Source organism: Medicago sativa, chromosome 4 (assembly GCF_051527215.1).
Source record: "Medicago sativa cultivar Bolivia chromosome 4, Bolivia_mono, whole genome shotgun sequence".
Classification (NCBI taxonomy): domain Eukaryota; kingdom Viridiplantae; phylum Streptophyta; class Magnoliopsida; order Fabales; family Fabaceae; genus Medicago; species Medicago sativa.
Window position 1 is genome coordinate 60,669,504 of NC_140752.1, and position 24,587 is coordinate 60,694,090.

At 32.8% G+C, this 24,587-nt stretch overlaps 2 protein-coding genes and 1 pseudogene across 3 annotated transcripts; 2 read left to right on the forward strand and 1 right to left on the reverse strand.

The window, feature by feature from the left end:
- Positions 1 to 2,476: 2,476 nt before the first annotated feature.
- Positions 2,477 to 6,345, reverse strand: CPN60A (chaperonin-60alpha). The gene is made up of 8 exons (XM_085701905.1): positions 6,227 to 6,345; positions 5,940 to 6,123; positions 5,194 to 5,315; positions 4,842 to 5,049; positions 4,606 to 4,751; positions 4,187 to 4,493; positions 3,432 to 3,883; positions 2,477 to 2,941 (listed from the first exon to the last, which is right to left on the reverse strand). Exons 1-8 carry the CDS (start codon positions 6,281 to 6,283, stop codon positions 2,654 to 2,656), a joined length of 1,764 nt encoding a protein of 587 aa, XP_085558031.1. The 5' UTR covers positions 6,284 to 6,345; the 3' UTR covers positions 2,477 to 2,653.
- A 10,385-nt stretch (positions 6,346 to 16,730) lies between these two features.
- On the forward strand, positions 16,731 to 18,402 carry LOC146930360 (berberine bridge enzyme-like 17 pseudogene; annotated as a pseudogene). Its single transcript, XR_015006360.1, has one exon. The product of XR_015006360.1 is annotated as a berberine bridge enzyme-like 17 pseudogene (transcript).
- Positions 18,403 to 18,939: 537 nt separating this feature from the next.
- Positions 18,940 to 19,707, forward strand: LOC146930361 (uncharacterized). The gene has a single exon (XM_085707540.1). The coding sequence runs from the start codon at positions 18,940 to 18,942 to the stop codon at positions 19,705 to 19,707; it is 768 nt and encodes a 255-aa protein (XP_085563666.1).
- The last annotated feature ends 4,880 nt before the right edge of the window (positions 19,708 to 24,587 follow it).

Below are 24,587 nucleotides of genomic sequence, written 5' to 3' on the forward strand. Positions count from 1 at the left end.
TTTAATTAATGTTTAATTTATGTTGCTTCATGTGTTTCCACTAAATTTTTGCATAAAAATTGTTTTGATGCATGTTCAATTTAATCCCAAACCCTTAATTTAGCAAAAAATAAGTCAGCTAATCAACAAAGATTTTGTTTCAATGCTAACAAAATTTGGATTATATAATCTGAACTGTATATAGCAAATTTGGATTTTATAATATGAAATCGGTCAACTTATACATTGTAATTCGTCTTTGAAATGGTCTTATGTGAGATTTGACACATTTTAGATTATACTTTCTATACCATTATGAAAACTTTTGGATTGTATTTTCTGCATCATATGTTTACAAGTTTTGGACAGACTATAGCAAAGTTATGTCATTTCCTTGAATTTTAAGTCTGTTCAGATTATATAATCTAAAATATACATTTTGATTATATAGTTCAAACAAAAGGTATTTTTATAAAAAAAAAAAAAAAAAAAAAAGGGGACGCGTGAGAAGAGTATATATGATAGAAAAAATAATAGCATATTAAAATTGGCTGCAATAATTCGATGAATAATAAATTTTCCACCATCTAGGCCTACCGAGTTTAATTGCCTCCCTTCGGGCCTAACATTTCAACCAAGTTATCTAACTTGCTTTTTCTGATTTTCTTAGCTTGTGAAGTTAGCCGTGATCTTGTAGATGTACTCCCTCCGGTCCTTATTATAAGAAACAATTGATTTTTTTGGTTCATTGTATAAATGATGTATCTAGTCTATATTTACAATAAGATACATTAATTATTCTATGAACCTAAAAAGTCAACTTTTTCTTATAATAAGTACCGGAGGGAGTATAAGTCAGAAGCAAATCTGATGTTTAAATTTTTTATCTGTTTGATTATGCATTAATTATGTACTTTACCTCAATGTGGGTATACCTTCGATAGTAGGTAGTGTTCTACACATGGTGTAATGTTTGGCTTTTTAGCTTTTTGATTGATTGAAATATCTTATTTGACCAAAAAAAAAAAATCATCAACCGATGACTCGAGTTGTTCATCGAAAAGTTGTTTAATCATTGGCTATATTTGTTGATACTAAAAAAATTTGGTAGGGTTCATATTTTGTTGATACTAAAAAAATTTGGTAGGGTTCATATTCAGGTTATGGATTCTCATCCTTTTTAAATGATTGCTCTGATTCCCCAAATGCAAATTAAAGTCCGTTTAATTTTATCACTACATATGATATAAGTCATAACTTCGCCATTGTTAATTATTGGAACAATATTGGACAACCACTCCATGCATGACCGTTCCTACAAATCCGGATGCTCGGTTATGTAAGTGAAAAGAGGCCCGTAATAAAATAAAAATGTATTTTTTTTTAAAAAGAACAATGTTAAATTTAAGTTATTTAAAAGATAAATACAAAGTGTCGTATATATGATATACACCCAAAGGTGAAAATCACTACCGTATACACGAGGAACCTCAAACCACCATCCCAAAAAAACACACACCTAACACCAAAAGCAAGAAGACTCAATTATAATAGCTCAGTTCCATTGAACGGTTTGCACACCCCAAGGTCCGGCCCTGACTCCATGTACTTAAGTCTTCTAGATAGTGAACCCAATCTTTAGTAACCTCACAATCTGATCCTTTATTTGAGGCAACTTCTTTTTAGATTTAAACCATTCATTGATAGGAAGTCGATGCTCCAACAACTCCCTTTCCAAGCTAGGCATCTCGTGATAGTCTCAATCAAAACACTCTTAGTATTGCCTTATAAGTTTGGCTAACTTGGTTCAGTTTTTCTCATCTAGTAGCACTTTGATTTTTGCTTGTCGAGGTTTTTCAAGAGACCCTACTTTGAACTCAACTAAGCAGTCCTGAGCCTCAGATATAGAATTCATTCTTTGTATGGTGTTCTCTGTCTCCGAAGACTCAACTCGACTATGACCTGCTCTAGTAGGGGAGCCAACACTGATTTCATCATTTTAGGTGCCGTCAAGATTCTTTATTTCTTTTATCCTTAAAAATAAACCAAATTTCATGTTTGGTGTACCCCTTCGTCCTTAATTTTAAGACTATTTACAACAATGTTTGTCCCAAAATATAAAATCGTTACTAAATTTATTTATTACTCTTTTTTCAACTATTCCCTTATTAATATTTTCAATTTTGGAACATAAAAAATCAATATCGAATGCATTTATACATAAAAGACAATTTTGTTATAGCTACACATAATTTAGATAAACATTTGTTGCTTAACTCAAAGCCACAACAACTGCATTATTTCAGGGTTCAATCAAAATTTCATTCTTAATTTTTTTTGGGTGGTGACATTCTAATTTAACTAGTATAGAAAGAACAGTTAAACCATAAGCTAAAACTTATGCCAATTCAATATCTAGTTCTGTTTTAAATGATTGCAATATGTAAGTTACGGGAAAGACATCAAAGACTATTTTAAATTATTATGAAACATAAAATGACTAGAATCCAAATTTATCACTTCCCTTCTCCCTCATCAATTAAAACAAATCTCAAACTGTGTTTACAATACAGTTTTTTTTCAATTGAACAGTCATCCGAAAACACAAGCTCTTTCACTTTTCTGCTCAAAACTGTTTGCCGTAATTAACCTACAACAATAATTAATCTAAAACTTAAACGGTAAGGCCTTGTGGGGCAGCAGCCGCAGCTGCCCTGGGCTTAGGCTTTTCAACAACAATGGCCTGTGTGGTCAAGACCATCCCAGCCACTGAAGCAGCATTCTGCAGAGCACACCTTGTTACCTTCGCAGGGTCGATGACTCCAGACTCAATTAAATTCTCATAAGTGTCTGTCATGGCATTGTAACCAACCTCCCATTCACCACTTCTAATTTTCTCCACAACTACTTCACCTTCTATTCCAGCATTTTGAGCAATCAATGATGCAGGTGCTACCAATGCCTATACATAGACAAAAGGAAAAAACAACTCATCAGCAATATTGTTTAGTCGTATCAAATATCAGATATTGATGAAGTTTTGATTGGGGAAAAATAAAAAGGGATGAAAAATAAATGGATTTTCTTGAAAACTGGAAATAACAGTCATTTTGCTAATGTGACACTCATAATAGCACAACAAGGTTAAAATCTTAAAATTATTCCTTTCCCCTTACCCAAACAAGGAAACAGAATATGGGATAAATAATATAACAGAATAACCTGAAAATGTTGATACTTGATACTATTTTATCTTTTCCATGAGTTATATGACGCTTGAAACATTAATTTATAAGGTAAACCAGAATACCCTGAAAATGTTGATATTATTTGTGCTTACGGGGTAAATTTGTGTTTTTTCAGATTGTAAATTGTAATCATGGAACATGACGTGAAAACAATAATCATAGCATACTGGTCAAAATATGTGCAAATTTGATAAGCATTCTCACCTTTTGAACGATGTCAGCTCCTAGCCTCTCATCTGCGTCTTCTAGTTTTTCCTTGATTGCTGGAACATAAGCAGAGAGATGAACCAATGCTGTACCTCCGCCAGGAACAATACCTTCCTCAATGGCAGCAAAAGTTGCATTCTTGGCATCCTCAATTCTAAGTTTACGATCCTCAAGTTCGGTCTCTGTAGCAGCACCGACCTTGATGACTGCCACTCCACCAGATAATTTAGCAATCCTCTCGGCCAGTTTCTCCGAGTCGTAAACTGAGTCTGTCTCAAACAACTCTTTCTTCAGTTGTGCAACCCTGGATTGCAACTCATCCTTTGATGCAGCATCAGCAATAATGGTGGTAGAATCCTTGGAGATGGTCACTTTTCGAGCCAAACCAAGTTGTTCAATTGAAGTGCTTTCAACAAGAAGGCCCAAATCACTGGCCTGGAACTCAGCACCTAGCAGTTAAATGCACAAAATTGTCAAAGAAATGTATATGATAATTCCACAACTTGTGTTTCCTTGTCATCGGTTCTTTGTTGTATCATGGCAGAATAACTTAAACAGTTGAAACAAATATCAAAAGTAACTAAACAATGACTATATCTTCTTTTACATAAACTAAATTTTTGAACAGGATTAACCATTATTTAACATGATTAAACAGTAAAAACCTACATTGTACATGATTGGACATCATCACATATATTATGATGCTTGCAGTATCCAAAAAACAATGAATACATATAAATTTAACATACCTGTCAATATTGCAATGTCTTGAAGGAGGGCCTTTCTTCTCTCACCAAATCCTGGAGCTTTGATGGCAGCCACATTAAGGATACCACGCAGCTTGTTCACAACAAGGGTAGCCAAAGCCTCACCAGTGATATCTTCGGCAATGATAAGCAAAGGGGCTCTCAATTGAGTGATTTTCTCCAACAGAGGAATTATATCTTTTATTGCGGAAATCTTTTGGTCGGTAATCAAGACTCTAGCATTCTCAAATTCAACAATTGACTTCTCAAGATTTGTAACAAATTGGGGGGAGATATACCCTCTGTCAATCTACAAGTCATAAAATAAAAGCAATAGAATTAGAAGTGGAAGCTTTAAAACTCTTTTCTTCCAATTACAAACATTCACCGGGAAAGAAAAGATGTCAAAAAAGAGTTCATACCTCCATTCCTTCTTCGACTTCGACGGTTGTCTCAAAAGAGGAGGAAGACTCAATGGATAAAACACCATCAGGTCCAACCTTGCCAATTGCTTCAGCAATCATTGTTCCAATCAACTCATCATTTCCGGCAGAAATAGAAGCAACAGCTGTTACAACATCAAAACTCATTAGCATAACATACTAACAACCAATCAAAAATGAAACCAAATCAAATGTTCTTATACTAATGCCAATACCTTTTATATCATCTCCACCTTTAACAGGCCTAGCCAACTTCTCAAGCTCTTCCACCAAAGCCGCTACTGTTTTATCAATTCCTTTCTTGATTGACACAGGATTAGCACCTGATGTCACACTGAGAAGTCCAAGCTTAATGATTTCCCGAGCCAAAATCGAAGCCGTTGTAGTCCCATCTCCAGCTGAGTCATTAGTTTTACTAGCAACCTTCAGTTTTAAATCAACATCATCGTCATAAGTAACCAAAAACCACCGATTCAAACAAAAAAAGAATAATCAAAAACCATATACACAAAAATCTTCAAAAGCAACAAAATAATTTAAACTCTTTATTTATCAATTATCACATACCTCCCTAATTAGAGCTGCACCAGCATTTTCCATAGCATCAGGTAACTCAATAGCTCTTGCAATTGTCACACCATCGTTTACAACCTTAGGACTGCCAAACTCATCCAAAACAACATTCCTCCCTTCAAAAAAAAAAAAAAAAACAATGTTTCACATTGCTTACCCATATAATAGCAATAATACTAAAATTTCAGAATAAAAAGACAATTTATTTATTTATTTATATAAAGAGGGAAACATTTTCCACCTCACATTTCTAAAAAAATCCACACATGTTTCTATAAATACATTTCAAAAAGATACATGGGTATGTTCCATTTAGCTTATTTGAGCTTATCTACAGACATAAACACTTTGTAACACTATTTGAAAGAACTTACAAAAACAAGTTCATAAGCTATTTCGATATTATTTACATAAACTCTCCAATATAGTTTATAAAAACAAAATTTGACTCAATTTTATCATTAGTCACAGAAATAGCTTATTCATAAGCGTGCTATAAGCTGCAAAATAAGCTCTTTTACCAAACAGGGCAACATTTTATCCGAAAAAATACATTCAGATTCATACACACAAATTTGAGTTTTTCCATTTATGCAAATCCAAAGTCACATTCCATGTTTTCACTAACGCATCAGATTGAAGACATGTCCAGTATGAGACAACACATATAATTACACTCAATTACTCGAACACGACACCAACACATATAATTACATTCAATTACTCAAATTATCATATACCTCGGGGTCCGAGAGTAAGGCCAACAGCATCGGCAAGTTTATCAATTCCAGCCTGCATAGCACGGCGTGAATCTTGGTCAAAGGCAATATCTTTAGCACTTGCTTTAACAGTAAAACGGTTAACTTTCTGTCTGTAATTAACCCTCCCATGTTGGTTCGCCTTCCTGCTAAGACTCGTTTGTGCCTGAAACAAATAATCGAAAATTAATTAATTATAATCGATTTTGTAGATAAGTGCTTTTGGGAGAAATTAAATGAAAATGAATGAAGGGGAAATGGTTAGTTACCTGGTTGGTAGGAGAACGGAGAATTGAGGTTGAGGATAGAGCGTTGGTTGAAGCCATGTTTGGAAGAGTGTGGATAAGATGATGGTGTTTGAGATAGAATGAACGAAACTCAACGAAGTGAAGTGGGTTTAGGGTTTGGGATTTTATTATATTGAGTGAGTAGTTAGTGAGTTTCTAGAAAACTCCTCCTACTCTTCACCAATTGTTGATGACCTCTCCTTCAATTTGTCATTTGTCATTTAGTAGTCCCATCTCATATTAACCCTTGATTTTTTTTTTATTATTCCGTCCCACAATAGATGACACATTAGACTATATGGATTGTTGATCTAACTTATAATTTTGACCATATTTTTCTACTAATATACAAAGATAAATAATTGTTGGATTCGTCTCGCTGAATATTTTTAAAATATTAAATTTTCATAATTTTTTCTAATAGAGGATTGAAGATATTAAAGATAGAAAATATGTATGACAGAGTCAACTGTGTCACTTAATATGAGATGGAGGGAGTACCAACCATTATGCCATGAATCTTTTGGGCAATCAGAATAAGTTAGTTTATAATTTATAAACTCATTTCTTAGTTAATTTTTTCTTAAAAAAAATAAACTTATTTCTTAGAAGGAAAAAAAAAACTAATAAACTCATATTTTGTTAAATAAACTCTCATAATTGAAAAAAAAAAAAGTTGTTTGGTAATCGACATAGTTAGTTTCTCATAAATTTATAGTTTATTTTTTACTTGTTTATAGCGTTTTATGGTAAGTTTAGTTAAGTAGTTCATAATTTTCTGCACCATTTTTCTCTTGATTGTACCATGAATATCTTAGTTAAAAAATATATGTTTAGTTTTTGTCCATACAATGGCACAATATAATTAGCTCATTAACTCGTTATACTACCTTAAGAACATTTAGCGAAAGTCACATGTGCGCTTAACCGCACAGAAGCACCGCCCTGAGATGATCATGGTCGTTTAACTGACTTGTTCAATCCATGTTGGGTTTTATGGAAGCAGTTACAACAAGATCGTCTATATAAGCAGGACACCACCGTCACGCCTACGATCACATTTTTTAAACCACGTTTTCTGCGATAAGTTAATTTTTTTTAGAGGATGTAAGAATAATACATATAAGCTCATTTATTATAATTTTGAAATTTTACTCAATTGAATAGAAATGTTTTATTCAATATTATCTATATTTATTCAAAATTTTATTATATTTATTTAAGTGAATAGCCTTGGAGCCTAAAGGGCTTCTTAGTGGACCAACACTAATCCTTGGGCTTAAATTCCTATTAATACTTATAGAAATTGCTCTTTTAACTTCAAAAATTACTCTTTAACGCTCCAAAAAGTTGATTCATTGGCGTATGCTCAAATCCAAGGGAAGAATGTCCTTGTGAACCATTCCCAAAATTCAAGTTTGATGAATGACGATAGACACTGCTACCTATTATCTTCCACTCATATAGTTATGAAGTTGCTAATCACATACTCTCCCGTCTCACAATAATTGTCTCTTTACCCATTTTTTTTCTCAAAATAATTGTCACTTTAGAATACCAATGCAACATTTATTATTATTTTTTCTATTATTATACACTTATTTATTAAATTTCATCCAACTTAACTACTCTACACCACTAATACAATTAATAAAGGTGTTTTAGTAAATGATACTAATTTTATCATCAAAATCAACACAATTAATCATTTTCTTAATAATCGTGCATAAACCTTAAACGACTATTTATATTAGTTGTTGGCTCAATCGTTTGTTCTTTTGTCTGTTTCTATCTTTCTCTTTCTATGTAGCACATACACTTCAAACCGAAGTATATCCCACGTGACATTGACACATTGTTTCATTCATTTATATTTTTTTAAAATTAGTGGCAGTGTCTGTGTCTCATTGTCCCTGCTTTTCTTGAAGATCATACAATAGCATCTCCTCTCCTACTCCAACAATATGTATATTCAGTCAAGTGAGTTATAATTAAGTGATTCCTCCGGATACCCTTCAAAGGATGGTCCTCCTATAAGTTTGGATTTAAATTAACCTTATATGACAAGATGTAGAGTTGCTAACATAAGGATTTAGATTTTGTATAATTATCATTTTGTCAACAAGAATAAAAAGTTTGGAGCATTTCGGTGAATTTTTTGCACTAGCAGAAAAAACTAGTTTGTTAATTTAATGTACACAAGGTTTAGAGTGTAGTTAGTTTGAGGTTGAGGGTTGACAAGATTACATGTTATATATGGCTAATCAACTAACAAGACAATAATTAAAAGGCAAATAAAATTAAAAGGCAAATCATTAGGGACGGGCAAAATACATACAGAGGCAATTAATCACATACGAGCACATATAAATACACACAATAAATAATTAAAATAATTCTAACGAAAAACAGGCTGTTACAAATTCCCATAATTTTATCAAAATGGTCTTATATTAGGGACGGAGGTACTACATTATATATTAGTAAATAAAAATAAATTTTTGAATGAACAACATATAGAAGAATTATTATATCGATCTTTGGTAGTGTGACAGCTTCAAAAGTCCAGGGCCAGATGGAATTAATCTTGGTTTTTATAAGGATTTTTGGGAGGAGGTAAAAAAATGATTTGAAGCGGTTCTTTGATGAGTTCCACCGGTACGGTAAATTGACTTGTGGATTAAATAGTACCTTCATTGTGTTGATTCCGAAAGGCGAGAGTCCTCAGTGTTTGGCTAACTTTCGGCCTATTTCTTTGGTGAACAGTGTGTACAAAATTCTTTCAAAGGTTCTGGCTAATCGTCTGCGTCAAATTATTGGTACCGTAATTTCAGACACACAGTCAGCTTTTATGAAGGGACGTCAGATACTTGATGGAATTCTAATTTCAAATGAGCTGGTTGATGATGCGACTAATAGGAAAAAAGAATTATTATTGTTTAAAGTGGACTTTGAAAAAGCATATGATTCGGTGAATTGGCGTTATTTAATTGATGTGATGCAAATGGAGGACATGGATGCTGGAATGTATTTCGTCGGTATCTATGTCAGTTCTTGTGAATGAAAGCCCTACAGATGAATTCAAGATGAAAAGAGGCCTCCATCAAGGGGACCCTTTGTCGCCTTTTCTCTTTTTGCTAGCAGCAGAGGGGTTAAATGTTATGATGAAGGTAGTGGTCGAGAAGGGGCTGTTTCAAGGTTATGACATGGGGCCGCAAGGTTACATTACTATAACTCATATTGAATTCACCAATGATACTTTGTTGGTTGGTACTAAAAGTTGGGCGAACATCCGTGCTTTGAAAGCCGTGTTGTTACTGTTTGAGGTTATTTCTCGTCTCAAAGTTAACTTCCATAAGAGTAGGTTGTGTTGGGGTGAATACCTCTGATTCTTGGCTACATGAGGTTGCGCTGGTTATGATGAGGTTGCGCTGGTTATGAATTGTAAACATGGTAATTTCCTTTTTTTTGTATTAGGGGCTGCCTATTGGGGGCGATCCTAAGAAGTTAAATTTTTGGTATCTGCTAATTGATCAGGTTAGAAATTGGTTGTCTGGGTTTAAGAGTAATAACTTGTATGGGGGGGAGGGGGGGTCGTCTAATACTCCTTAAGTCTGTTCTGTCCACGTTACCAGTCTACTTTCTTTCCTTCTTCAAGGCTCCCCCAGGTATCATTTCTTCTCTTGAATCTATTTTAAATGCATTTTTTGGGGGAGGGAGTGAGGATTTTAGAAAAAATATCTTGGATTAAATGGGATACTATTTGTCTGAAAAAAGAACAAGGAGGTTTGGGGGTTAGGAGGTTAAGGGAGTTTAATTTAGTGTTGCTAGGAAAATGGTGTTGGAGGATGTTGGAGGAGAAGGGGAGTTTATGGTATAAGGTGTTATGTGCCCGTTACGGGGAGGTTAGGGGGCGGTTGTGTGTTGGAGGGGGAGTGGGGTCGGTTTGGTGGAAGACCGTGAATACTATTAGAGAGGGTGTTGGTGTGCTAGATGGGGGTTGGTTGACCGATAACATTAGCCGTAAGGTGGGGGATGGGTCTTCTACGTTGTTTTGGAAAGACCCTTGTTTGAAAGGTATCTTGTTGGAGGTTCGGTATCATAGGTTGTTTGAGCTAACTGTCATTAAGATGGCGACGGCGGCAGAGATGTTTTCTTTGGGGTGGGGGGTGAATGGTGAGGCTTGGAAGTGGCGGGGGCGGTTATTTGCGTGGGAGGAGGAGATGGTGGGGGAATGTGTGGAACGACTTAATTCTGTTGTTTTGCAGGTGGCTTCGAAGGATAGATGGATTTGACATTTACACTCATCTCATGGTTACACAGACAGTAGTGTTTATGATAAGCTGACAGAGGGTTTGCATAATATTACAATCCATAATTCTCAGGTTCTTTGGCTTAAAGTGGTTCCTCTCAAAGTATCAACTTTTGCTTGGCGTTTGGGTTTGAATCGTATTCCTACAAAAGACAAATTTATTTAAAAGGAGGGTTCTTACGGATGTCGAGTAGAGCTGTTCTGCAAACTGTGGTTTAACTGAAGATAGGGATCATTTTTTTTCAATGTGATTTTTACGGTAAAATTTGGCAACTCACAGGTAGTTGGCTCGGTTTCTTTACAACTTTCCACGAAAATTTAATGTCTCATCTCACTCAATTTGGTGGCCTAGGGGGATTTTCGACTAATGTTAGATATTCCCTGCATATTATTTGGATCGTGGTGGTTTGGGTCATTTGGAAAGAGCAGAACCGTCGCATTTTTCAGAACAAACATGAGAACATTTAGGCATTGTGTAAAAGGGTTAAGATTCTCTCCTTTTAGTGGTTAAAGTCGAAATATATTACTTTCGATTATGATTACCAATTTTGGAGGCTTAATCCTATTTTATGTGTTTCAGCTATCATGTAATGTTACTTGTGTCTGTGTTCTTTTTTGCAGTTTGTACAGTAGTTTGACTTATTGTTGTTTCTGACATCTTGGTGCGTTGTTTCTGACACATCTTGTGCGGAAACATCATTCCTTATTAATAATACTCCCTCCGTTCCTTTATAATTGTCACTTTTACAGATTTTTTTTGTTTCTAATTAACTGTCACTTTCAAATTTCAATGTAACATTAAATGTTGTTTTTCCTATAATGCCCTTAGTAATTTATTGAAGAGAGGGAAATATATGAAATATGATATTAAATAATTAAGGATATTATAGGCAAAACATAAGTTATTGTATCAAAAGTAGTGAAATACATTTAGTGTCTTGATATGTGTAAAAAGTCAAAATGTGACAATTAAAAAGGAACAGAGGGAGTATCATTCTTTGGCCTTTTCAAAAAAAAAAAAAAAACATATACAAGAAATTTAAGAAACAATGGGGGCTTTCTATTGTCAACCGAAAAAAAAATTCTATTGTTTTTTTTTTGAGGAAAAAAAAAATTCTATTGTTGAAATTAGGAATATGAGACAAGTCTACAAATGAGCAAATAAATATACTATTTCATAAAATAAAAAAAAAATGAATATCCTCAGTCTTTCAAATTACGAGACTAAAGAGATTTTTAGCAAAGAAAGTAAATATGAAACAGTGGAAATGCAAACTATATTAGGAATTTAGGATGATTTCGCAATGAAATCCAAGCAGTAAAAATACAAACATCAAAAATTCCTATCTTGTTTAAAAAAAATTAAAAAATTCCTACCAATATCGGGGCTTGTTATGTAATTTGTAGAAAAAACCTCACTTTCTTTTTTGATTCCTAGTTTAAAATCCTTTAACCCCTTCGTCAGGTACTCAAATCGTCAAACAAATTAAGTGTTTAAGCTTCAATATATTTTAGTAACAAAAAAATATCCATTATACTATTTCATATAAAGTTTAAAAAAAAATTGAGACCAAATTATTTAAAAGCATTCTAGCATAAATTATTTTTTAAAAGGTTTGGGAGGACCATAGCCTCTGCCCCCTGCATAATACTGTCCTTGCAGCTATCAGCTGAGTTGTGCTTACAAGACTCAATCGTGTATTTTATTGCTACTCCATCTCTTTTTTTTGGTACAAATTGCTACTCCATCTCTATTATAAGCCAACATTGAAAAACAGTTTTGTCACTAAATATAAAGCCTCATATACAAATTACTATGTGCATTTATTTATTTTTCCTAAAAATATCTCTAATTAATATTAATAACTTGCTTTAAAATTTAAAAAGTCAATTAAATACACATAAAAGATAATTTAGTAAAATTCACACATAAACTAAACACATCAACTACACTACCAATTTTTTTTAACACGTGCAAAATTAAAATTTATAATAAAGGGTGGATGGAGTATTAAAAATCATTTTGGTCAACGAGAAATAAAGATCTTTCACCTAAAATAACAGTATTTCCCCTATTCCGATACCATTATGGTCACGCAAGATAATTAGTAGATAGAAAAAGGTAGAGTACTATCAACAGATCTGTAACTAAATACCGACTTAAATAAGGAATTGAATTATGATCAATATAACTATTTTTTTTTTTAAGAAAATGATTAATATAACCTCTCCTACCAACTAATTTTAGAGTTCCATTAATTAACCTTAGCTACAAGTAATATTTCCTTCGTCCCAAATTATATGACGTTTTGGACATTTCACACGTATTAAAAAATGTAATTAATTTTGTGTAGAAAATATATATTATGAGTTGTTTTACTAAATTATCCTTAATAAATATTCCCTCCGATCATATTTATAAACAATTGTTGTTTTTTTTCTCCAAATTCATTAAATAATTGATGTATTTTGAACTATATTATAATCCGAGGAAGTGATATGGAAAAAATAAATAAAAGAACTGAAAGAAGACACGGTAATAAATAGTCAATGATATAAATCGGATAATAGCTTTAATTCTTTATTGGTACTCTAAATTAACATATAATGTAGGATAATTTTTTGTTATAAAGCGACATTATTTGGGACGGAGGACGTAGTTTTTTTTGGTAGATAGACTAAATGACAAAGCCATTATAAACTCACACACATAAGTGGAGGTATCGGGATTCAAACCCCGGTCATAACGTCCGACCTAACAATTTCGGCATTTTGCCAGTTAAGATAGGACTTGCAGACGGACGGAGGACGTAGTTAACTACTCCTTATTAGAATTCGAGCACACGAAAGGAAAAAATTAAAAAGGCAACAGATCCACTATAGCCTTTAATTACGATCAAAAGGAAAAAATTAAAAAGGCAATAGTGATAGCCTTTAATTACGATCAACATAGCATAACTGTACTGTGGCTTCTTGTTCTTATCTGTGCGGTATGCCCTCCGTTCAAGTCTGCCTATTCTTGTGTGCTTGACCTTTTTCTCACGTAACAATTTCAGCTTTCCATTATTGGGCTATTTAAGAATTAGGCATTCTTTTCTTCCATTCTCAGCCACACTACAATAAATATAAAATATGTATATTTTGTAAATTCTTTTTAATCATTTTTTTAACACATGAGCTTTGCAACTTATACGTAGGGTTTCACACAATGTATTGAGACTTTAGAGGAGACAAAGGATACAACATGACAACGGTGGAACGCCGTGAAGGTAACGGTAGTTCAATGGAGTTTGTGGCAGTTTGTCAGTCCATTGGATGGAAATATATATAGCTCAGAGAGAAGAATGGTAGTGTGGTGGATTGTTGGCACTTAGCAGTCTAGGGGTGTTCAAATCCAAACCGTTCCAAAGTAAAACCGCAAATCGATCCAAAAAAATCGAAAACCGCACAAAACCGAATAATATTGGACGTGTTTGGATGACATTCTATGAAAACCACTCAGATTGAATCAGATTTTGGATTGATTTTTCAAAACCGAATCAAACCGAACTGAAGCTCATACATATATTTTAATATATATTTAAATTTTTATTTATAAGTATAATATGTTATATTAAGCTATTATTTTTTTTCTTTTTAATTCTTTTAATACTATATATGTTTAATACTATATATCAGTTTAATTTAATCAATTTTGTTTTTATTTCATATGTTTCAAAGATAATCAATCATTTTTATTTTGTACTATTAATTTTTTTATGAATCATATCTTATATTTCGTATCAAACATATTATTTTATCAAATTTTTATAAGATTTTTTATTAATAAAAAAGTTACAATTTGTAATTTGGATATCCAAAAACCGGTCCATATTAAACCGCATTAAATCGGATCGGATCAATTTTTTAAATATAATTTTATCTTTGAATCGCATGAATTTTTGACTCAAAATTGATCCAAACCGGACCGCGAACACCCCTACTTAGCACGACCATTGGTGATCGGAGGAGTATAGAGAATGACCCATGACTTTTGAATATATATAAATATATAGCATATTAAATATGCATATAACATTTTATTGTTAAAAGAATAAATATACATTATAATTATTTCTGTAATTTTTTATATTTTAAAAATATTGAATGATTTTCTTATTTTCAAGGTCAACAAAAATATATATCTCTATTTTAATAACAAAAACAAATATTTAACTATTCATATGTCACACGTTTTCATATATGATTAATGATAGTTCCTATGAGAGAAATTTTTTTCATGTGATGTATTGTCACTCTGGAATGTAACAAAATTGAAAATTAATCTCTAAATATATTTTTTTAAGGAATAATCTCTAAATATATTTCTTATTAGTAATTTTATAGATTAAATTGAACAACAAAAATACATTTAAAGACTAAACTAACTGACTAAAGAACATTTTAAAATCAAAATAACCAACAAAAAAAATTATAGTTTAAATAAATTTACCATATTGTGGCATATCCTCACACATTTAAAGTAAAAGGAAAAGTATATTGATAAAAAGAAATAGATCACAGAGACTAAGGGCATTAAACTGACACCAGTTACAATCTAAACAGATCAAGTAGGCTAACCCTAATTTATCTTGACAAAAATTCACTCATCATGTGTGCAACATAGCGAACCTCATACTAACATGAAATCAAGTTACAAAAAATATGAAGAGTGAACATCTACAAAGAAAAGTTAGGGTTTAAATATGGGGAATGGATCAACCGCCAACACGTTATCAAAATCCAAGTGTCAACAACTCTCTGAACACAACATCAAGCATAAAAGCTTTTTCGAGCTTAACATCTTGAGACCAGTCACAGGGACTAACACTGATAAAAAGGAAGTACTAGAATAGAGGCAGACACGACGCCTTGAATCCTGCAGATCTCAACAGATCTGGAATATAGGAGAATCGAAGAGGTCAGCCCACCAAACACAACATGTTTCAATCATATGCATAAGAACTCAGATCGAGGGATGAGTCCAATTCGTAAGTAACCAAATAGACCTTTCGAGTTTTTGAAACTGAACCACATCCAAAGGAAGCAACAATCTTCAACTAACCAGTCAATCTCAGAACCATACATCAGAAAACAAACAAAAGCATAAAAAAACACATAACCAAGCAGTTGGAGACCCACGTAAACTAACAACACGCCGACGAAGAAGATCTGGTAATAAATGAACACCACCAGTGACCCACCAAGACGAAACAAAAAACACAACGATGTTAGAAAAAGAATATACTTTTTTCGGTAAGGATATATAAATAATGGGAAAAAGAAAAAGGGGAAGAGAGGAAAATAGGTTTACTATTTCTTTTCCCTCTTTCAATTGAGATAAACAAAAAGGTATTAAGGTCAAATTTGAATTTGAAGGATTCCAAAAAAAAAAAACTATATTTTAAGGTTCTTAGTTTTTTTTTTAATGGGTTAAATGAATGTCATGGGCAGAAGATGATGAGGAAAGGGAAAAGAGAAAAAGAAAAAAAAAATTTAAATTTCTGGTAATTGATTTTGAAATGAAATGTAATTGGTCTATTTATATTAAATTTGTCGGATTTATATAATAAATATTTCGGGCTTTATTTGTAAAATTTTAGTAGATAGGAAAAAGTAACAAAAAGACAAGACTAAAAATTAATATTTTGCTTTCTTCATTAAAAGACAAAAAATATTATTAAGATATCTACAAGTCTTAGTTCAACCGGTAAAAATATCAAAAATATTAGACCAATGCTGCAATCGGGGTTCGAACCCCGACAGCCCCACTTATGTGTGATTATTGTCATTTTGTGTACAAGTCCAACCAATCACGGTTAAAAGAAAAAAAAGTGACGTGTCATGTTTTAATTTGTTGTTTGTGTAAGAATGATATGTTAGGTTCGTTCCTACACAAGAATTTCTCCAAGTCCTAGTTCAACTGGAAAAAATGACAATTACTAAGTTAGATGCTGCAATCGGGGTTCGAACCCCGACTTCCCCACTTGTTTGTATAAGTTCCCAATAACTATTGTCATTTCGTCTATCTAAAAAAATATATTATTAAGACACTAACGTTGAAAAGTAAAGGATGCATCAATATATATAGAGTGCAATGTTGCACAAAGAGATTCACAAAAAATTACAAACCACATTGCTATCATATAGCAGGGAAACAATGGGGAATTTGTCTTTTCTCTTGACAACTTTAACAATTGTCATGTCTATTTCAACAACAACATCACAATCACCTTTTCAAAATTTTCTCAATTGTTTTTCTCAATCTTTGAATTCCTCTTCTGTCTCTGACATCATTTACACTCCAAACAATATCTCATTCTCAACCATCCTCAACATGAAAATACAAAACAAGAGATTTAAAACAACAACAACACCAAAACCTTTGGCAATTATAATTGCAAAAGATAGTTCTCATGTCCAAGCAACAATTCAATGTCTCAAAAGTAACAAAATTCAGATCAGAATCCGAAGTGGCGGCCATGATTTTGAAGGTTTCTCATATGTATCAGACGTGCCTTTTGTTATAATTGACTTTCTTCAACTCAATTCAATTGATGTCAATTTACAAGAAGAAACTGCATGGGTTGAATCAGGTGCAACACTTGGAAAGATTTATTATACCATTGGAAAGAAAAATAACTCTCTTGCTTTCCCATCCGGCGTTTGTTTTTCTGTCGGGGCTGGTGGTCATTTTTCTGGTGGTGGATATGGAAATATGATGAGAAAATTTGGTCTTTCTGTTGATAATATTATTGACGCAAAAATTGTTGATGTGAATGGTAATATCCTTGATAGAAAATCAATGGGAGAAGATCTTTTTTGGGCTATAAGAGGTGGTGGTGGTGCTAGTTTTGGTGTTATTCTGTCTTGGAAACTCAAATTGGTTCAAGTAACCCCACAAGTTACTGTTTTTAATGTGAAGAGGAATGTGAATGAAAATGCAATTGATGTTGTTTACAAATGGCAATTAATTGCACCAAAATTGCATAAAGATCTTTTTATTAGAATGCAGTTTAATGTTGTTCAAATCGGTCAAAAGGTAGTACAAGTTAGTTTCATTGGTCAATTTTTGGGGACAATTGAAAGACTTTTACCTTTGGTGAATGAAAGTTTCCCTGAATTAGGTTTGAAGAAAAGTGATTGCTTTTCAATGCCTTGGGTTAATTCCACTATTTTTTGGTATGATAAGCCAATTGGTACTCCTCTTGAAGTACTGTTGGATGAACCAAAAGATCCTGAACCAATTTATATCAAAGGTCAATCAGATTATGTGAAGAAACCTATTCCAAAAGAAGTTATAAAATATATATGGCAATTGATGATTGAAGGTGAAACTTTGATGATGCAATGGAATCCTTATGGTGGAAGGATGGAAGAAATATTGCCATCAGAAACACCATTTCCTCATAGAGCAGGAAACTTGTTCTTGATTTTGTATTATAATACTTGGATTGAAGAATCTTCTCAAGCTATTGAACGTCATGTGAATTTTTCAAGGTCATTTTATAAATTCATGACACCCTATGTTTCAAATTCACCGAGGGAGGCATTCCTCAACTACAGGGATTCTGATATTGGTGCTAATCATCCAAGTAATGTAACAAAAATGGACATTGCTAGAACATATGGAAGCAAGTTTTTTAAAGGAAATTTTGAAAGATTAGTTAGTGTGAAAACTAAGGTTGATCCTGAGAATTTTTTTAGATTTGAGCAAAGCATACCTACTAGGTCATGAAAAAGTCACATGTAGTGTGAATTCCCAATAAATAAATGGCATAATAAAAACTAGGGTTAATCAACTAAATGATCCCTATAAATATTCAGAATTTTATTTTTAGTTCCTACAAAAATAATCGCACTTTTTACTCCGCGTGGCATTTTCTTTTAGTTTTTTAGGGACCAAAAATGTTGACATAATTTTTTTTTACAAGGACTAAAAATGTTGATGGAAAATTTTACAGAGATGAAAAATGCTGACGGAAAATTTTAAAGGGACTGAAAAATGTGATTTTATTTTGTAGAGACAAAAACGAAATTCTAAATATTAATAAGAATCATTTACTTATTTAACCTTAAAAACTATTATTAAATTCCATATATTGTTTTAGATTCTTTATTTCAATCATCTATCTTTTTTAATATGCTATGTTATATATTCAAGGGAACAATTAGAATTTGAGGGCAAATTAAGAGACATTCACCAATTTATATCTCACTAAGTAAAACATAACCTCAGTTTGGTAACGGCCTTAACACTTATTTTTGGTCGGATTGTTGGGTGGGAGGAGTGACGTTGATGGAGAGGTTTAGGAGATTATTTGATTTATCAGTTCACCACGATATGACGGTAGGCGCCATGCATGCCTTAGGTTGGGGTGAGGATGGGGAGGCTTGGAGGTGGAGACGTCGCTTGTTTGCCTCGGAGGAGGAATTAGTGGTGGAGATTAGGAATTTGTTGTCTAACATTACTTTGCAGGAATCTGAGACAGGTGCTTGGCTTTGGCGTCCGGACTCTATAGTTGGCTACACGGTTCGTGGAGCGTATCAAATGCTTATGAGGCAGGAGATACAGGCTGGTGATGTTGCTACTGATGCACCATGGCACAAAAATGTCCCTTTGAAAGTATCTATTTGCGCTTGGCGTCTCATCCGCAATAGATGGCCGACAAAAGACAACTTGGTGCGTCGAGGTGTTATTACTAATGACAATCAACTATGCATTTTAGGATGTGGTCAACAAGAAACAATAGATCACTTAATAATTCATTGTAATATTTTTGGCGATCTTTGGAAGCTTATAAAGTCCTGGATTGGTGTGTATTCATTGGATCCTCATCAGGTTACGGATCATTTCAACCAATTTATTTACTCTTCAGGTGGCTATGCCCCTCGTCGGTCTTTCTTACATTTGATTTGGCTCTGTTGCATTTGGGTTATTTGGAATGAAAGAAACCAAAGACTCTTTGCTAACAAAGCCAATACGATGGTGCAGCTTCTGGAAAAGGTTAAGATGTATTCTCTTTGTTGGTTGAAAGCTAAAAATGTGTGCTTTCCTTTTGGTTTTCATTTATGGTGGCAGCAGCCCCTTGTCTGTTTAGGGATAGGCTGATGTTTTATTTCCATCTCTAACTTTTGTTTTCGGACAGGTTGTTTTTCCATTGTAACTTTGTTTTGCCTCTTTATGCACTCCTTGTGCTAGGGAGCAAGACTTTTGGTTATTAATATATATCTCATTTTGGCTTGTTCAAAAAAAAAAAACCTCAGTTTGGGTATTAGAGGTGTATTGGGTTGGGAGTAGGGAAGGAAAAAAAATCTCCACCCGTGGATATTCACAGATAAAATCCGCCAAGGACATGGGCAGATACATTAATGGATATCCATTGATAAAATAAATGGATATTTTAACTAACTGCTAATTAGTGGATACATATGCAGATTTAATGGTATCCGCACCCGCGGATATCCATACCTGCTATTAAACCGAGTAAATTACATAAATAACCTTAATACCTTTCAACTTTCAAAGCAAAAAACCTCAGTACTGTGAGTGTTATTAGTTATTACACGACTGTTCAAATCTGTATTACGCTCCTTTAAAAGAAAGTGATGGTGGACGGGATTGTTGAAGCAAGAAGCTTTGTTTTTGTTGAATATGATGAACTTTATTTATGCTTTTGTTAAATCAAAGACCTTTATTTTTATTTAAATTAAGGAACTTTATTTATGCTTTTGTTGAGTCAATGATCTTTGTTGTTATTGTAATTTATGGATATTATGTTTTGCTAAAAACAAAAGAAAATGCATGTGATGAACTTTTGTTTTTAAATTTCAGCTATAAAAATTAACAAATTTTTTTTATTTTATAGATGTTATCCATGGATATCTGTATAAACCCGCGGATACCTAAAAAATCCGTGGATTATCCGCTAAACAGATATCCGCGCAGATATGGATAGGGTACGGATTTTATATTTATTCAACGGAGCAGACACAAATAGCACACTATCAGCATCCATGGATATCCATTTACATCCCTAGTTTGAAGTTAAAGTGACTATTTTAGCACAAAAGGAAAAGTCTCAAATATTTTAAAAGATTCTTTCGGATTATAATGACTTTTAAAATATACTACTCTAACTATGAAACCAATTGTCTAGGAAAAACATTATTTTACCTCAACTTAATCATGTGACATATATACCATTTGTTATCGTTTTATGTCTTAATTTGTTTAATTTATGTCATCTTTTTCTGCTACATCACATGTCTAGCAACTGATCACATTGAATTTCCATCGTCGAGTTTTTCTTTCTCTCACTTCCTTACCTTACTTTCCCCTTCACTCAACATTCTCCTCTCTTTATTCTTATTCCTTTCACCATATTCATCTAATCACTTCCTCATTCATCATCTTCTTCATTCAAACATACTACTAGAAAAAGAAAAACTTTATATCTTTCCACTTCTTATTCATTACATTTATTTTTTGCATTTGAGAATTTCAATTCATTTAGGTTTCTCAAAAAAAAAACTTCACAAATATAAAAAATACTCAAAATCAATAAATCTCAACAAAATCGACAAATATCCAAAATCCAAAAATTTCAACACAATCCAAAACCTATACAACTATTCAAAGATGAGAACACATATAGTTTTTTTTTTTTTATAGAGATGAGAATAATATCCAAAAATCTCAACACAAATTCAAAACCCAAAAAACTATTCAAAGATGAGAACACATATATATTTTTATGGAGATGAGAACACAAATGAAATTTATAAATATGCAAGTTTAAAACATGAAATCCGATCAGAAAATCTTAAAAAAAAATGGTTTATTTTATTCATTATTTCTATCTCTCTCTTAATCAATCATCATCTCTCATCTAAATTGTTTATTTTATTCATTCATCCACTGTTCTCTCTCCTCTAAAATACCTAATGTCATCAATGTCACCAAAAATTATGTCACCCACGTATTATACAATTCAAAGGCTCTTTTTATCGAAAGAGAGGAGGAAGAAAATAAAGAACTTGCTCCTAATGTTGATATATTTTGGTGACCAGGAATTCGAAAATGTCATTTTTTTATGAGAGAGAGAGAGAGAGAGAGGGTTGTAATTTTAAATTTTTGTGATTATGTTGGACAAAATTTGGAACTAAAAAGTAAAGAACGATGGAAACAGGAAGAAATGGAAACCATTACAATTTCCCAATCCAAGGAATATGTTTAGCTTGGTGGAGGATATCCACAAGAAGCGTGGTTTCTTGATAAGATCAAAGCATGGTTCAATCAAGAACCAAAAAGAAACAAAACTCCCAAATCTGCATAAAGTGATTTTTTCTATCAAAATTCATCTGTCTTACATATCATTTTCGTGTTGTATTTATATGAGCTTATTACATGATGATTTTGATTCTAAAACTCTTAGAAAATGAAAGGAAATGCAGTCACGAATCGCAATAATATTTGATGGCTGATTAATGCAAAGAAAATATTTCAATTTAGTTCGTTTTGATTTAGGGTGGCTGAAACAATTCTTGTGTTGGCTGCATATATTTTTTTAGGGAGGTTGCATAATTGTTGAAAGCAATGTTTTAAAACCCGGACTGGTGATCGACCCGGTCAAGGTACTGGGTCACGAGATCACTGGTCGAACCAGTGGGTCACTGGTCGGACCTCATGACTATTGACCCGGTCTATATAAAAATATTTATGACCAAAAATTACATTATGAATGAAATTTTGATAAAAAAAATCCTGTCATTTTTTTTTTTTGCTATTTAAAGTTCGTACATTAAAAAGGTTATATTTACAACTGCAAGTTTGCAAGTTAATTTCTTAACTGCAGCACAATTCAATTTCAAGTTAATTCCAATCCAAATTCAAATGAACTCATACATTAAACTAGTACTGCATAAAAAACCTCACAAATAAATTCTAATTCAAATTCCATCTTTAAAAGTTAAAACATAGTATGTTCTAAACATTGTTGGAAATCAAAATATAACAGACTTACAAACCCAAGTAAGTTCTGATCATAGTCAACAAAAATAATAGACTTACAAAACCAATTAAGTTCTAAACATAGTCAACAAAATACAGAAACACAAATAAGTTATAACAATTCACTAATCAATAAACTATTTATGCACATGGAGACAAATTGTCATAATCAATAAACTATTTATGCACATGGAGACAAATTGTCATAGTCTTGATATCCATATTCATCATCTTGATCGCTTTATATATGCCCTCCGGTTCCCAGTCTAACCGGTCGGACCGGCCGGGTCGGTCTGGGTGTTAAAACACTGGTTGAAAGTTACATTTTGACAATTTGTGTTTCCCTCCTTACTCATAATCATGCTCTTTAATTTCTCAAATTAATTGTTTTTCAGCTCTCTTGCCTCAGCTCTTTAATTTACTCACATCCTCTCAAACGAACAATCTACTACACCACTTCCACGCCTTACCATTCCCCAACCGGCCAACCCCCTTCATTTAAACTTTTTCAATTACTACTTTATCATTTTTATAATATCATTTGACACTATAACAAGAGCTTATTTTAATCTTATTTGCCAAAAGTGATTGATCATATTATATGCCAAAATTCATATCTCTTCATTTTTTTATTCCAATTTTATCCTTGGCTTTAATTTTTTAAAATAATCGGTTAAACCTATAACTTCCATTATTTTCATGGAAAAAGCAGAAAGACACACATTATTAATGATCTTTTTTAAGGAAAAGGACTTAACGTATATCATTACTTAAAATATGTTCAATGCAATTTGGTATGTCAACCAAAATTTGGAAATTAGCTGATAATGTAGTCGCCTTAACTAATTCATGAACAACATCATTTGCTTATGTCCTTATAAACTCTACACTGGATTTTTTTATAAATATGACTAAAAAGAGCTCTACAAAGAACAATAATAGCCCCATATTCAGTTACATCGTGCTTGCAAGACAAAAAAACTTTCAACCACTTATTTAGAATCAAGCTCGAAGTCAACACGTCATAAATTGAGTTCATGAACCCACTCTAGAGTCGATAATAGACTCAATGCTTCTCCAATATGAACGTCTACATGCCCCTAATTGTAACGTGACTTACCTCCCACGTTGCTTTCCAATCAAAAAGTAAAGATTTGACCCTTTCTACCACAAAGGGTTGTGCATCAATAACATCATTCTTGATTTTATTATTCCTTTGTTTCTGGATTCTCCACAAAACACAAAATGCAAGTGCTACATCTTCATGTGATAAAACCTGCAGGAGCTTAAAATTTAAAGTCGTACCAGCAAGCCCCTTATTAATAATCGTGCAGATTGTATTATATGTTGGGCACATACTCCACACATTGTGACTACTTGGGCAATTGAAAAACAAATGCAAACTATCTTCTTAATTATTCTCACATAAAACACAATTTGTTGGACAATTTACCCCTTTACCCCGAAGTAGTGATGGAAATAGGCCAGACCAGGCCAGACCAAACTTTGATAGGCATGAGCCTGGCCTACGAAATTTTTTGCAAGCCTGAGCCTAGGCCTATGGCCTTTCTTATACCTATTTTTTTGGCCTGGCCTAGCCTATTTAACAGTTTGGCATGGCCCTAAAGCCTATTTAAAGGCCTACTTCATATTAAAATCATTAAATATTCAATTTTGTCTATTTTTAAATAGGTCAAATTGGCCTTAAGGCATATTTCATCGTAAGGTCTATCTATTGCTATAAGGCCTTAAAAGCCTATTTCACTATAAGGCCTCAAAGCCTATTTAAAAAGTCCATAATTTGAGTTTTTTCTTGATTTTTATTCTAATATAAATTATATTTTAATATAAATAAAAAATAAATTTTAATAATATGCATAAATAGGCCGGCCTATCAGGCTTCGTAGGCTTTTTTTGATAGCCTAAGCCTGATCTATTTACTTAAATAGGCTTTTTCAAAAGCCTGAGCCTAGCCTTTT

Coding starts and splice junctions, on each gene's coding strand:
- CPN60A (XM_085701905.1), bottom strand. CDS start 6,283: ATGGCTTCAACCAACGCTCTATCCTCAACCTCAATTCTCCGTTCTCCT. Junction 6,124..6,226: donor TCCGTTCTCCTACCAACCAG/GTAACTAACCAT, acceptor TATTTGTTTCAG/GCACAAACGAGTCTTAGCAG. Junction 5,050..5,193: donor GTGCAGCTCTAATTAGGGAG/GTATGTGATAAT, acceptor TTAAAACTGAAG/GTTGCTAGTAAAACTAATGA.
- LOC146930361 (XM_085707540.1), top strand. CDS start 18,940: ATGACGGTAGGCGCCATGCATGCCTTAGGTTGGGGTGAGGATGGGGAG.